Below are 15138 nucleotides of genomic sequence, written 5' to 3'. Positions count from 1 at the left end.
CTGAGGTTTGAATCTTTCTGCAGTGTGCGAGCAACCCAGGGTGCACTTGTCAGCTTGGGAAACATCGAATGGAGACCGTTTGACCAAGAACAAGTGTCAGCGACTTACCTTGACAGACAGTGCATGACTCGCATTATTGGAAACTGTGCAGTGTGTTAATTTGTAAGTGAGCAGAAAGCGCAAACTGTGAACTCATGTGTCTGTTAATGTGTAAGTGCTAGTAACTAATACAATAAATCTTAGTCATAGAAGTAAAATGTTGCCAGTTGTGCTTTTATTTATTACTTCCATCATGATACATCATCATCATCATCATCATCATCATCATCATCATCATCATTATTGTACAGTTCCAGTTTCCCGGGTGCTGTTTATGAGCCTCTTCCACTTCTTCCTGTCCATATACAACTTGTCATGGAGAACATCATCCACTCTCCATGCCCTGGTAACTAGATCAACTTTGATCATATCCATCCATCGGGTTTTAGGTCTTCCTGCAGGTCTTTTCCCCTCCACCTGTCTTTCCAAACTTATTCTGGCTGTTCTTGTAGGATCCATCCTCATCACATACCCGTACCACCGTAGTCTAGATGTACCGATTCGGTCTAATAGGGATGTCTTTATTCTGGCTTCTTACCTCACCTCCTCATTTCTTAACTTGTCCATCTTGGTCTCCTGGATGGTGGATCTAAGAAATTTCATCTCTGATGCTTGCATTCTTGATGAATCTGCTTTGTGAGGGTGCATGCTTCAATACCACAGGTCAATATTGGTATGAAATTGCTGTTAAACATCATCAGTTTGGCCGGTTTTGGTATCATGTCATCCCATAAAAGTGTTCTTACCTGTTGGTAGAATTCTGATCCTTTTGCACTCTGTAATTTCCTTTCTGACCAAATTATCACTCCAGATTACATTTCCAAGGTAAGGAAAACTATACACACACTCTAGCTGGTGGTCTCCTAGTTTTACACTTGCTGGACGCCCTTCCTGTTGCCTGCCATCACCACTGTCTTGGTCTAGCTGATGTTGAGGTTATATTTCTGGAACTGGGATTTTCATATGTTGAGTCTGGTCTGTACTTCCTCTTCCGTTTCACCCCAAATCATGATATAATCAGCAAGGTCCACTGCATTAAGTTCACCTAACTTTTCCTTTATATTCTTCATTATATTGTCCATAACAGTGATGAACAGTAGTGGGGACAGTGCACTTCCTTGTTGAACTCCACTCTTGGTTTCAAACCATGATGACCGACCTTTACCAATTTGTACATTGCTAGTACAGTCTTTGTACAACATCTGAATTTTCCTTACCAGTTCTTCAGGCACATTTCTTTTCCTCATGCACTCCCAGATCTTATCTCTTATAACACTATCATAGTCCTTTCCTATATCCAGGAATACAATGATCAGGTTCTTGCCTTTCTCCCAGTATGGTACTTTGGCATTTAGTACTCTGTGCAGCCATTGTATACCCTGGATGCCTGCTGCCTTCATCATATCTGCATTCACTTCATCTGCACCTGAAGATTTTCCTTTAGGCATAGATTTTAAGGCTGTCTCAGTTTCTGTCCAGGTGATAAGAGGTTCCTCATTGTAGACTTGGATTTCCATTTCTGTATTTTGTTCTTGAACTGGTCTATTCAGTAGGTGGTCGAAATGGTTCTTCAGGACTTCTCTCATGTCACTTTCTGTCCTAACCAGATTTCCGTTTTCATCTTCAAGTACATTTATGGTATTCATTGGTTTCCTTTTACCTCTGATAACACTATACAGTAGTTTCTTATTGCCTCTGCTGTCTCCCTCCAGTTTCTGAGTGAATATATTCCATGCCTTGGTCTTTTTTTCTGTAACTGTTCTTTTAACATCCAGTTTCTTGTTTCGGTATAATTGTTCAGGTTTCTGATCTTTGCCTCGTCTCTAGTAAGATCTGGTTTAATTTTCTCCCGATCCCTTTCTTTCCTTTTAAAGTTAAAAACTTCATCCTGAATCCATATTGAACTGAGAATAACAAAAAGCAGTATAAATTGCAAAAGGTCAATCTTTTCAGTACAAAATAATTATGTTGTTCGGTTACTCGGTTTCGGCGCACGGGACCTTTTTATGGATCTCTATTTTTTAACATAATGTAGCGCATCTCTGGATTCTTAAGCCTCCATGCGCAACAATTACCTTCCTTCAAGTTCCAAAAAACTGAAGAGCCTTTCCAGCATCCATGTGTTTTTATGTCTATGAATATCTTTAAAAAACGACGTAACTTCATCTGAGTTGTTCTTCGAATATACAGCAGCAAATTTAAGAAGCCAGCATATGTTGAATTCCTTGACCAACAACTGAAAAATTTCCATCCCTATCAACTTTTTAATGCTATACGGCGTACTGGTCTTTAATCGTAAATAAACGACGTGACTTCGGCTCGGTGGTTCTTCAGTTGGATACCTGCATCTTAAAGGAGCCAGCATATTCCATCAACTCAAGGATTCCTATCTATAACATCTTTTTAATATGCACTGGACTTATTATGTATCTCTTTCAGAGAGTTATTTTTTAACATAGTGCTGCACAATATCTCACATGGTATGTACTTTTATGAGACCGTACGTGTCTTTACATTGTTTAATTTCTTCATTATTTGTGTTTTAATTTTGCTTTAGGCTGACGATGACCTATTACTAGGTTGAAACTAGTCCCTAATCATTTATGTAATTTAAACTATTTACATTTTGTATTGAAAAGGTGGACCCAAATAATACGTTAATTTACTCTATTGTAACGTGATCATCAGCCGATCTTAGAATAGGGTAAATACAGTACACATTGTGAATATTTCTTCTAACAACGTTGAAACCGGTACTGAGTAGCCAAATTAAAATGTAATTCAAATTGAACAACATAATTATTTTGTATTGAAAAGGTGGACCTTTTGCAATTTATATTGCTTTTTGTTACCCTTTCTTTCCGCAAGAGATTTCTTTCCTTGACTGCTGCTCTCACTCTTTCATTCCACCACGGTGTTTCCTTCTTCCCTGTTTTCATACTTGTCTTTCTACAAACTTCAGTTGCTTCTTTAACCAATGTGTCCCTTAGTCTGGTCCATTCTGCCTCTCCATTTTCCCTTTTCTCTTCATAACAGGGTTTTTATCCAGTTCTGATACTCAGTTCTCTTATCTGTGTTCTGGAGTTCCCATACTTTGATTTTTGGCATTTTCCTGTTCTGTACGTTTAGCACATAGAGGTTTCTCAGGTACGCTACTAATAGACGGTGGTCACTGTCAAGGCTCTGCTGGATATTGCTCTGACATCTGTTACCATTCTGCTCCTTTCTTCATCTGAGATGGCATAATCATTTACAGTCTTTTGTAGTCCATCCCAACTGTGTCGTATTATCTTATGGCTCTGTCTCTTCTTGAACTAACTATTTTTCACCACCAACCCATTCCTCATACAGAAGTCAAGGAGATGTTCACCTTCTATATTTCTTCCATCATATCCATGAGGTCCCATTACGTTCTCATATCCTGTTCTATCTGTCACAATCTGTGCATTCAGATCTCCTATAATGATTACTCTCTCTTTACTAGTAACTTTTTCCAAATCATCAAGAAACTGGTTCTTATCCTCTTGACAACATCCAGTTTGAAGTGCATACACCTGTACCATAGTTTTTCTTTCCCTAAATGAACAGTCACCTTTATTATTCTCTCACTAACATACTGAATGTCAGCGACTCCTCCTAGATCTTTACTCATGATGAAACCAACACCATTCCTAATCACGGTAAAATATATTCAAAATAATGTTTAAAACCTGTTGAGTTGTTGTTATCCAAGCAAGGGTCTGGTCCTGAGCAGGCCAGTTCTGATAAGAGGCCGTCCACTGTTTGTATTGTAATTGCCAGGTAATGCATCATAATTCTGATATTTCCCCTGAAGTTCTCAAAAATAAGTCGAAGTAAATTTCTTTCACGACTGATTCATTCTTATTACAATTGTTTCAGATATACTGATGGTGAACTCTATAAATGGCATGACCATTTGGACTGATCCAGAAGACTACAAAGCAAGAAGAATCTTTTACACTCAACATCTCAATTTTTATCAATTATTTTTTTTATTTTATATTGTTGTCTGCGTTTGATTTCACCATCCTTTCCGTTTTAAATGAAGAGTGTTCTGATGTAAGTCTGTTGCCACTTAACAATGATTCAAGGAAATAGCTTATAACTGTGTCACAGGTTACCTGATTCTGTATAGAAAAGTTACTCTTTTTATTCTTCTTCCTTGACTGTTCCAATTCTTGTGTCTAATTGACAAATATTCACATTTTATTTCTCTTGTAAATGAAAAGAAATGCTCTTAACATGGTGCTTTCTTTTATGGAAGGTGGTTATTTTCCTGCAACCTGAAATGATTTTTTTTGTAGTATCTGTTTTTTGTGTTCAAATAAAAAGGGTAAATTATAAGCATCTACTAGTTCATGTAAAAACCCTCTTTCAAACTGCTTCCCTCTGAGGGTAGCAAAATGTGATACAGGAAAATACAGGACTAATGGACATAGAAACCAAACTTTCTCTTACAGACAAAATAAGCTAAACATTCAGATGGATTAATCGTGCAAGGAGTTTGGTTTTAACAATAGAGTGCTGATTTTGAGAAATTATATATCACAGGACATAACAAAGGTTGTAACAAAATTAAAATAATGATTTTGAGAAATTACTTATCACAGGATATGACAATAGTTGTTTACAAAATTAAAATAATTTCTGATCTTTTTCCATTTTTGTGTAAAATGATAATGACCAGAGGCATAATTTTTTTGCATTAATTTATGTACTATTTTACGAAAGAGAAACAATATTTTTTTTGCATTATTTCATAAAATAGGCCTTAATTCATCGCTAAAATTTACTAAAATTATTCCTAACAAGTCTCATTTGTGTGATTTGTAAATTATTTATGTGAAAGATATATGAATACTCAGTAAGCCCAAATGACAAAGAAGAAGAAACAGTATTAATAATAATGTATGATTTCTTATGTAATCTTGATTAGGACTCTAATTTAGCCCTAATCAAGATTACATAACAAATTATCCTTTCACCCTACATGGCCGTACTATTAAGCAATTTCATAGAATATTAAAATGAATCGGTATTTCTGACGAATTGAGAATTCCGACTTCTGTTTCCCTTCACATATGTGATATTGGAATGCAATTTCAAGCTGGCTATTTTCCATGAATTTCATTGCAGTTTTGCACTTGTCACAAAATAAGAAAATTTTGTTTTAAACTGGCCTTATCGCTTAAATCCATTGTAATTTGAAAAAACGAAATCACTGTTTTTGTAACCAGAATCATATGATTCATTGAGATATCTCAAAAATCTTGACTCTATTAATGACCAGTTTAGAAGTTACAATTTAAAGAACTCAAAACAGATTTTTTTTTTTCTGACAAATGTAATTTTAAGGGACTTCAAGTATAAAAAAATGCAAATGTAATATGTGCTAAAAATGTCCTTTTCCCCTCAAAACAATTTAAGAACTGATAATCACATAGATTCTGGTTTAGCTTCTCTATTTGTTTATTTATTTATTCATAATATAATAACTAGTAAACTTGTGGAGTGTATGGACTCTGAATTAGAATACTAAAAAATTTTGAGGGCATATGGTTATTATTAATTTTGTATCTAAATTTTCCTCCCTGTTGCTATTTCTTGAGGGATGCAGAATTTTTGCATCTGTCTCTTGGTCGAGGCCAAAACAAAAGATAGCTTCCACCAAAGTCCCACTCTTATTTATTTATAGTTGTGACAGTATGGAAGCTGCCGAGGTATAGGTGGTGCTGAGTAACAACATTCAATGCACGACTTGTGCATCTGAGTATTTTGAAAGGTGCTACTCGTTGGCTGAATGGTCAGCGCACTGGCCTTCGGTTCAGAGTGTCCCGGGTTCGATTCCCGGCCGGGTCGGGGATTTTAACCTTCATTGGTTAATTCCAATGGCCTGGGGGCTGGGTGTTCATGCTGTCCCCAACATCCCTGCAACTCACATACCACACATAACACTACCCTCCACCACAATAACGCAGTGTCCTACAAATGGCAGATGCCGCCCACCCTCATCGGAGGGTCTGCCTTACAAGGGCTGCACTCGGCTAGAAATAGCCACACGAAATTAAAATAGGGTCAGCCATACTGTGGGGGACGCAGACAAAGAATACACGGACGGTATCCCCTGCCTGTCGTAAGAGGCAACTAAAAGGGGCGACCAAGGGATTGTTGAATTTGAACCATGAGACCACTAGAGATTAGTACCATTATGTGAGGAAACCATGGATCGACATTACTTGCGATTAGTACCAACATGTGAGGAACACCCTGGATCTATGTTACCTAGGAGCAGTACCCTTATATGAGGAACACCACAGATCTGGGCATTGTCTGTGGTTGGTACTATCATGTGTATCCCACTGAGCCAGGGGTGCGGTCACTCAGCTGTGCTGATTAGTGCCCATGCGAGAAAAGGTGCTGTATGCTGTGCTGGAATGTGTTTGTTCCCCTGAATTCATAATGAGTCTGCATTACCTACGAGTAGTACCACTAAGTGTGAGGAACACCATGGGTATGCGTTGCCTGGGAGTAGTACCATTATGTGAGGAACACCGTGGGCCTGTGTTGCCTGTGGGTGGTACCATAATGTGTGATATGCCGTAGGTTTGCATTGCCTACGATTAGAACCAATAGGTGAACGACACCAAGAGTACTTGCGATTAGTACCAACGTGAGGAACACCGTGGATCTATGTTACCTAGGAGCAGTACCCTTATATGAGGAACACCACAGATCTGGGCATTGTCTGTGATTGGTACCATCGTGGTGGCCTGTGATTAGTCTCACTATGTGAGGAACACCATGGGTCTAAGTTGCCTGCGAGTGGTACCATGAGGGGCCGGTGACCTAGATTTTGGACCCCTGTGGACAACAAGGCATTGTGAATTTGATCCACTGATTGTTTTGGATTCATGGTCATTTTTTCATCATCATTCATTTTATATTTTAGTCAGTGGATACATTTTGAAGGTTTAATTATAGTTTCATTTTGTTGCACCTTGTACCATTAGGGGCCGATGACCTAACTGTTAAGTTCCTTTAAACAACAATCATTATCATTCATCGTAGGTTCCCTAGTTCACCTCTTCATTGAAGCTTTGGCTCTGTACAACTGCTGATGGTGGAGTTGCTGGGGATCCAGCCAGCCTGACTTGACTTGCATGTATCCATCTATCCATTATTAGGTCACTGTGCCATAGGCCTTGCTGCACCCACGTAGATCTCATCTTAGTCTGATTAACTAGCTATTTTTATTGAAAGAAACCTGTGGTATAAGCTTATTAGGACCTTGGCTTGCCCACCCAGATGTGGTCATAACTAGTGCTACACAATATTCTCAGCCATGTTGCTTGGCTTTCTTGACCAGGTCTGCTGTGTCTCGTATCAGATAGTTCCTCATCTGAATGAAACCTGCTCTAGCCCTCAACCCAGAATTAAAATACCCCCTGTGGGTGGGGGACGCAGCCAAAGAATACACCCATGGTATCCCCTGCCTGCCGTAAGAGACGGAAAAAAAAGGAGCGACCAAGGGATGGTTGAATTAGAACCATGAGACTACTTGTAATTAGTACCATCACACCAGGAACACTATGAGTTGCATTTACTTGAGAGGAGTACCACCATGTTAAGTAAACAATAGGTTTGTGATTAGTAGCAACTGGGTGTAATAGTATGGGTTTTACATAACCCTTGATTAGTACCACTATATGCAGAACAGCAGGGAATAGTACGAGTCCCTGCAATTAGTACACCTAGGTGAGGATCACCATGGGTTTGCGTTGCCTATGAGTGGCACCGTAATGTGAGAAACACCATAGGTCTGCGTTACCTGTGCGTATTACCCAATGTATGGAATATCGTAAGTCTACGTTACTTATGATTAGTACCGCTACATGAGAAATAACATGGTTCTTGCTTTTGTAGTGATAAGTACCATTGAGGGGCCGCGTTGACCTGTGTTTTGGATCCTTTAGACAACAAGCATCATCGATTCAGGATTTTGCTTTGGAAGCAGCCCATTGGTCAGTATATACTGTTGTTTTAAGAGTGTTTCTGGGAAAGTGGGGCACTGCGGATCAAATCCACTGATTGTTTTAAGTTCATAATCATTGTTCGTCGTCTTTTTAAAAAATTATAGTTGGTGGATTAATTTTGGAATTATTTTTAACTTTCAGTATTGTGAGCTTGACCCGCTGATTATTTTAAATTCATATTCACCCACTCATTCTTCATCACGTTTTGAATTCTGGTCAGAGGATGAGTTTTGGACTTTTAAATGATCATTATATGTTGTCTCATTTCGTACCATTAGGGGCCGATGACCTAGATGTTAGGGCCCTATAAACAACAAGCATCATCATCATCAGAATTTAAATCTTGGACTGCCTGGAAATTGAACCGCAGGCCTCTGGGTAAGAGGCAGGCACACTATTTCTACACCATTGGGCTGGCAGAGCATATGAGTACAGTTACAATTAGTAGTTTATAAATTAACATTCTTCTTCTTGAATACCGGCTGTTGTTTAACATCTCAATATTGGTCACCTTCTCTACACAGATCATGCCACATATCAACTGGTTTCCAGCATTTTAGTTATTGCCTTAATATCGAGCTCTATGGAAATAATGAAGTGAAAAGTCATGTTCATGTTGTCTCAATTCTACATAAAACAAAACTCTCGTGGCTGTGATCGTGATAGCAACAGTCACGTAAAATTACACGCTTGCTTACGTGCACCACAATATATTGCACTCAACAGTTTACTAGTTGTTTTCTCAGTCTGACCAGTCTGAATAGCTCAGACGGTAGAGCACTAGTCTTCTGAACCCAACTTGGCAGGCTCGATTCTAGTCAAACTATTAGTCTAAAACATACCTGGTATTACATTTGATGTTTAAAATGTTTGCCCTCAGCTGTCAAACACGCCTGAACCCTGTGAACAGATTTAAAGGCACTCAGTAAATCTCAGCTCCTGTGATGTTCGAAATAACTTGTGCAGTTTTCTCTTGTAGTTCTTCTCTTGTGTGAGAGTTGTTCACATACATTTTTCCCTTCAGCATCCCCTACAGATAATAATCACAGAGATTTAAATCAGGAGATCTACCAGGATAGTTAACCACACGAACTTCGAAATCTTCCCATATTATCCCCATAGACCGATCAGCAGTGTGTGCCGTCGCATTATCTTGCATGAAGTAACCATTACTCCTTTCTTCCGTGCACACTCAAAAGAATGGCCTGAGAATGATGTCTGCGGTCGCATTTATTGTTTCACAGAAAAATATAGGCCCTATACTTCTGCAAGCACTTACTGCGCACCAAACTCCTATCTTTACATCGTGAAGTGGACGGACATGCAGCTAGTGGGGATTTTCTGCACTCTAGTAGCGATTATTTTGACTATTTATATAGCCACTTAAGTGCAGCTGTGCCTCATCACTAAAAAAAGTATAAGTTTGGGTCAACACGCCCATCGTGAATGGACTGAAGCAACTAGTTACACTATCGAACCCTAGCAAAACTGTCAGGTACCGGGCGAGTTGGCCGTGCGCGTAGAGGCGCGCGGCTGTGAGCTTTCATCCGGGAGATAGTAGGTTCGAATCCCACTATCGGCAGCCCTGAAGATGGTTTTCTGTGGTTTCCCATTTTCACACCAGGCAAATGCTGGGGCTGTACCTTAATTAAGGCCACGGCCGCTTCCTTCCAACTCCTAGGCCTTTCCTATCCTATCGTCGCCATAAGACCTATCTGTGTCGGTGCGACGTAAAGCCCCTAGGGAAAAAAAAAAACTGTCAGGTCCTCTTAAATGTTGGGCAGCGGTGGGTTTGTACGGTTTGGCTTTTAACAATTTTGTTGCTTTGTGGACAGAAGATTGTACACATTAGATTGTACGGCGAGACGCGACAGGGATTTTATTTGAGTTCTTTCCAAGAGAACTCCTATTTCATCAAGATTTTAAGACAGTTTGTCTCCTGTGTGTTTTCTTGTTAGGAATGGACCCGGTGGTGTGGAACTTCTTCACTAAATTACGTATCATATTCCTATGGGGAGAGAGATACCAGGAAATTTTCAAATAAATCGAGAGCGGCACTCTCTAACAAAAGTTCTTCACATAGCACTACACAATGAATTTATGCTGTTCTACTGTATACATCACTCATTAAACACACAATAACTTTTGTATTCATACGGAAACTACACTATTCCAAAGCTAACACATTGAGCACACTATCAATACCACAATACTAAATTATTGCAGTGAAGACGCGGGTCTTATCACTTAATCACTACTGCATTAGATCACATCAGCCAAACATGAACCAATATATCTAGCAAATCAGTCACCCGGCCGTGCTATCATCTTTCCATGTAGCTCCCCGGGCACTCGCACAGAGCCAAAAAGAAAGACCCTGTAGAACGGGAGAATGAAGGTAGGAGCAGCTAATGATCTCTACTTTAAGAAGGTATGGTAGCTAGGTGACATAATCACCAACTTCTAACCTTGACAGCTGCTGTTTGAATCCCAGCCAATGCATGAAATGAGATTTTTGAAATGGAAATTAATACCTATGGTTCAGATTCCTGGTAAGACTGGAAGTCCCATGGCTATGATGGTGATGTTAACAATCGCATAAAACACAAGCTCGGTTGCTTTGCTGGAACTTGAGAATGAACAGCCGTGCAGTTTGTCAGAGTTTTTCAGTACAGAAAATGTGGCAGAGGAAGATGTTCTAAACGGACTTAACAGTGAAATACACACAGAAAGAAGCATTTTATGAGCTGAAATTGACTGGCATAGTTCAGATGGAGGTGTGGGGGGAGTAGTTGCTGACAGATGTCCAGCCCCCACCTCTGTGTTGAGCTCCCACTTAACACAGGGCCTGCTTTTTACTCACTGGTTGATATTTTTAATTCAATTTTTTTAAATGTCTTTTGGTGTAAGCGTCCTTGCTAAATGTCACTCTTCCTCTATTTTTTTGTTTTTCCATACTTAGGTTGATAAATTGCCCTTATTCTGCCTTTAATGATCATTTAATACTGCTCACAAATAATCACCATAGGGTTGAACCAACAGGAAAATTAGCAAAATGGTTGAAAATGAGAAAATGTTTCATGGATCTGAAAAATTATTGTTATTTTACAAATATAAAATGTATGTGCTCAACAATGCTGATTGGAAATAATCCCCATTTTACTGTAACTTTATGTCCTAACATGCTGTCAACACTGGCTCTAAATTGAAGTCCTCTGTATTTTAACTCCGAAACATTGAAGGCATATTTTGTATTATTAAATAATTTTCGACCAAGCAAGTGGCTGTTGATAACCATAATGGGTCACGTAGCTATAAACTTGCTTTCGAGAGATTGTGAGTTGCTACCTTCCCACTCCCAGCCCTTTCCTATCCCATTGTTGCCATAAGACCTATCTGTCATTATGACGTAAAGCAAATAATAAAAACATAATAATAATAATAATAATAATAATAATTTTGGTATGTCCTGCTGCTTTTATTCTTGCATATGTTATAAATCCTACAATCTGTCCCTTTTATTAGGGTTATGTTGTAAAATTATAGAATGAAGATATTTATTGGTATGTAGAATTTCCTATATTGACATTAATGTATGCTGAGTATTTTTTACTACTTACGTGAAAACTGAAAAGAACGACCAAAAAAAGACTTTCCAAATTGGAGGCATAAACATATTTCTTGAGTAAATCCACAAAATCTGATTACTTCACAATAATAAATTGATCTTGCATGTTTCCTGTTAGGTTTTTGTTATAATTTAACTAATAATTATTGCTACAACCCATGGTGTTCTGTAGCATGAGTCATACTGGTTTACCCATCAAAATAATTTTTAAAGAATATATTTATAGGCTCTAAAACCTGGGTTTCTTGATTAGTAATTCAGATTCTTTTTGTTGCTGTTACCTACAATGGGTGCATCTTACTCATTCCTATAAAGGTAAGTCACTCTTTCCCTCTTTGATCTTTATATTTTTCCATATCCTGCTTGATATGATGCCTGTATTCAAATTTAAGGTAATATTTTAAAGGCAGATTGGACTATAGTCTGTCAAAAGGGAAGTTGTTTTCATTGCTGTCATTTTTATGAAGTAAAAGTATTTTAGCCTAGTGCAGCTGATACTTAATGTAGTAAAGTTTTCCACAGAGCACAGCACATTGGGTGGGTGAGATAACGCTACAATGTCGCAGTCGTTTGGTTGTATAATTTTGAGTAGCCTGTCGAGACCAAAATTCTCCCCATTTGACACAGACTAGATTTTCTTCTTCCTGTTTAGGAGAAACAAGGAAAAGACAAGATGAATTAAAAATACAGAATCGTTTCAGCTATATTGCCTTAGTTTTCCATGTAGTCACTGCATACATTCTGACGTTTCATAGAGCTCAATCAACTTTTCCATTCCTAAATAATGGAAACTTTACATCTTAATATTAGAAAATGGCAGTTGAAACCTCGAAGTTCACATTCCTTATATCTTGAAATTCTCACCAGTATTATTTGTTTATCAGCATTTGTCTCGCTTAGTGGCAGGGTCCACTATATGGTTTTGCTGTCTCCAGTCATTTAGTCATGGACCACCCTAGAGTGTAGACTTGCGCTCTTCTTGTCATGTATTGGATCAGCCAGTCATTGCTGAGATACTTCCTTGGGTCCCTTTCTGATAACTTCCAGTGTGTAGTCCATCTTTGTAGTCATGTCTACTTCTACTCACGACAAATATCCAGCCCATTGCGGTTGACTTGCATATTTTCTCCTGGATTGGTGCAGTGCCAAATCTTGTGCAATGGGATGGACATTGATCTAATAAATCTTGGATTTCGGGTGGTCTTTAATCTTATGATTGCAGTGACATCTGTTGTTGCTTGCTGCTTCATTTAGCTTGCGTTAATTCTCATGTTCACCTCTTTGATAAGCAATCATAGACCCAAGATATTTCAACTCTGTTACTTGCCAATAATTAATCCTTTCCTAGAATTAATTTTGTAATTTCCATATGGGCATTTTAGTGTTAACTATACTTGATAATTTAGAATTTTTTCCCAGCTCATAGATTTCTCTTCATTTTCTATCTGCTTTTCAACTGGTCTATACATTTTCTCCATGGGATGAACTTTAAAAGGTTTCTTAAATTAACTGTACAAAAAGAAACACATTTAGCTCATCTAAATTTACATAGTCTTCTTTCTACCTCTCTGAATGTTAGTGAAATTAGTTTCTTCTCTCCATACATAAAGAGCAGTGGCAATGGCTGCTATACTGAAAGACTCCTCATAGACTGATGAAAATGTGAGAGGTACATGAATCTTATATTCGTGTGCTTCTCTTGTAACAGATGGAGAACTGTTTCCTTGTATCATTGTTTGTGAAATATATTTATTGGTGATAGATAAGTGGTATTATAGAGTCTGAAGTTAGGCTCTTTTGTATTTCCTGTAAATTCATTATTTATAACGAAGAATGAATGAACGTGCGTTTTATTTAAGTGTACAAAAGGTCATAATATTGTCCTAATAATACAAATATATTATGATGGTGATTAAATATTCTTCAAGAGTATATTGTGTGTTGTTTCATTTATTTTTGTTTTGATATCCAAAGAAGCAAGGAGGGTATTCTGCCATGCTGGTAAATAATGTGAAGTCTTTAATTTGCAGAATGCAGGAAAGCAGCCTATTTTTGTCACATGTTCTGAAATGACAAGACAGCCTGATACGTCTGATCATAGAAGGATACACCCGATAGTGCTCTGTATTCCGATTTAAGATTCGAAGGCCTCAGACTTTTTAAAGTAACCCAGGGAGTACATCTGCAACGAATATACGCATGCAAAGCTCTTCGCTGAGCCAGCAATATCTACATTATAAAGATGCGTGATCAGTCATCCGAAACGACACATTGTTTACAGGCCCTCAACATCACAGATGTTAACAGATTCTCCAATAAAGGCAGTGACCTTCCAAATCCAAGAAAAGTCTGCCAAGAACTAAGAAGTTGTGAAATGGCAATTTGCTGTATAAACAGTACACTCCAGCCAACAATTGGATTAGGCATCACCAAGGACTTCCTTGTAGCGAATGGCGAGAGGCAATTAAGATAACATCAAATGTTTCTGCAGTACGAACTATCCGGGCAGAACTCAGGGCGGAAACGTCTGTCGCAGATGCACCAGAGAGAAAGAAACACTGGCTCACATTCCAGGTTCTTGCCCATATGGCGAAATATTGAGAAACTCACATCACCACAAGATAAGATCACTGATTGCAGAAGAACTCTGCAGTGAAACTTCTGTGTACATGAAGAAGTCCACGGTTTGTGTATGACAGGGAGTACAAGACGAAGTGACATGATTGCCTTTATTAGATGATGACAAAAAAGGCTTCATTATCAATCCCAGCATCCGATTCGAGCACCATGTCTGCCAGTCTACTGACGTCCACTTTGAAAAACAGAACATTTACATGCCTACTATACCGTTCTACAAAAATAAAAATCAGCTGAATGAAGTAGAGATTATCAGCCTAATGGTTCGTGCTCATGGCACAATACCTGCCTTGTTCATAGAATTCTGGAAGATGTTCGAGCTGCCTATGAACAGCATTGAAGTAATAGTTACCACCACCGTATGTGGATCTGTACACATCCTGAGATCTCATTTGTTCGGACCTCCATAATTTAAAAAATCCATATTACTGCTATATGATAAAACATGCTATATCCCGATCCGCTTTATTTTGTCCGTTGTGGCAACCCGTAATTGCAGGAATTCGTTGATTCGTTCAATAAATATATGGGTAGAGAAGATTATCGCATGCGCAGAACATCTGACATTACATAAAATCAGCTTCATGGTCCGTATCGCACTTAAACAGATTCACAACTAAGTATTATTTATTTTCCACCTTGTCGATACACTAAATTTCTTAAGGCAACTTAATGGTTAAAAGATATTATCAATATCTTCAGCCACATAATACTGTTTAG

The 15138-nt window shown here is 38.4% G+C and overlaps 1 protein-coding gene across 1 annotated transcript in view; it reads left to right on the top strand.

Annotated features, from left to right (window-relative positions):
* HBS1 (translation elongation factor EF-1alpha (GTPase) HBS1) overlaps nt 1–13713 on the top strand; it is a 167862-nt gene extending 154149 nt beyond the window's left edge. The window contains exon 13 of the mRNA XM_067156259.2: nt 4000–13713. Coding sequence (XP_067012360.2) covers nt 4000–4008 — 9 coding nt within the window. The 3' untranslated portion in view covers nt 4009–13713. The remainder of the gene's footprint in view (nt 1–3999) is intronic.
* Nucleotides 13714–15138: the final 1425 nt, after the last annotated feature.

Source organism: Anabrus simplex, chromosome 12, assembly GCF_040414725.1.
Source record: "Anabrus simplex isolate iqAnaSimp1 chromosome 12, ASM4041472v1, whole genome shotgun sequence".
In the NCBI taxonomy this organism is placed as follows: Eukaryota; Metazoa; Arthropoda; class Insecta; order Orthoptera; family Tettigoniidae; genus Anabrus; species Anabrus simplex.
The sequence above is the reverse complement of the archived record's forward strand: the minus strand, read 5'-3'. Positions and strand labels throughout refer to the sequence as shown.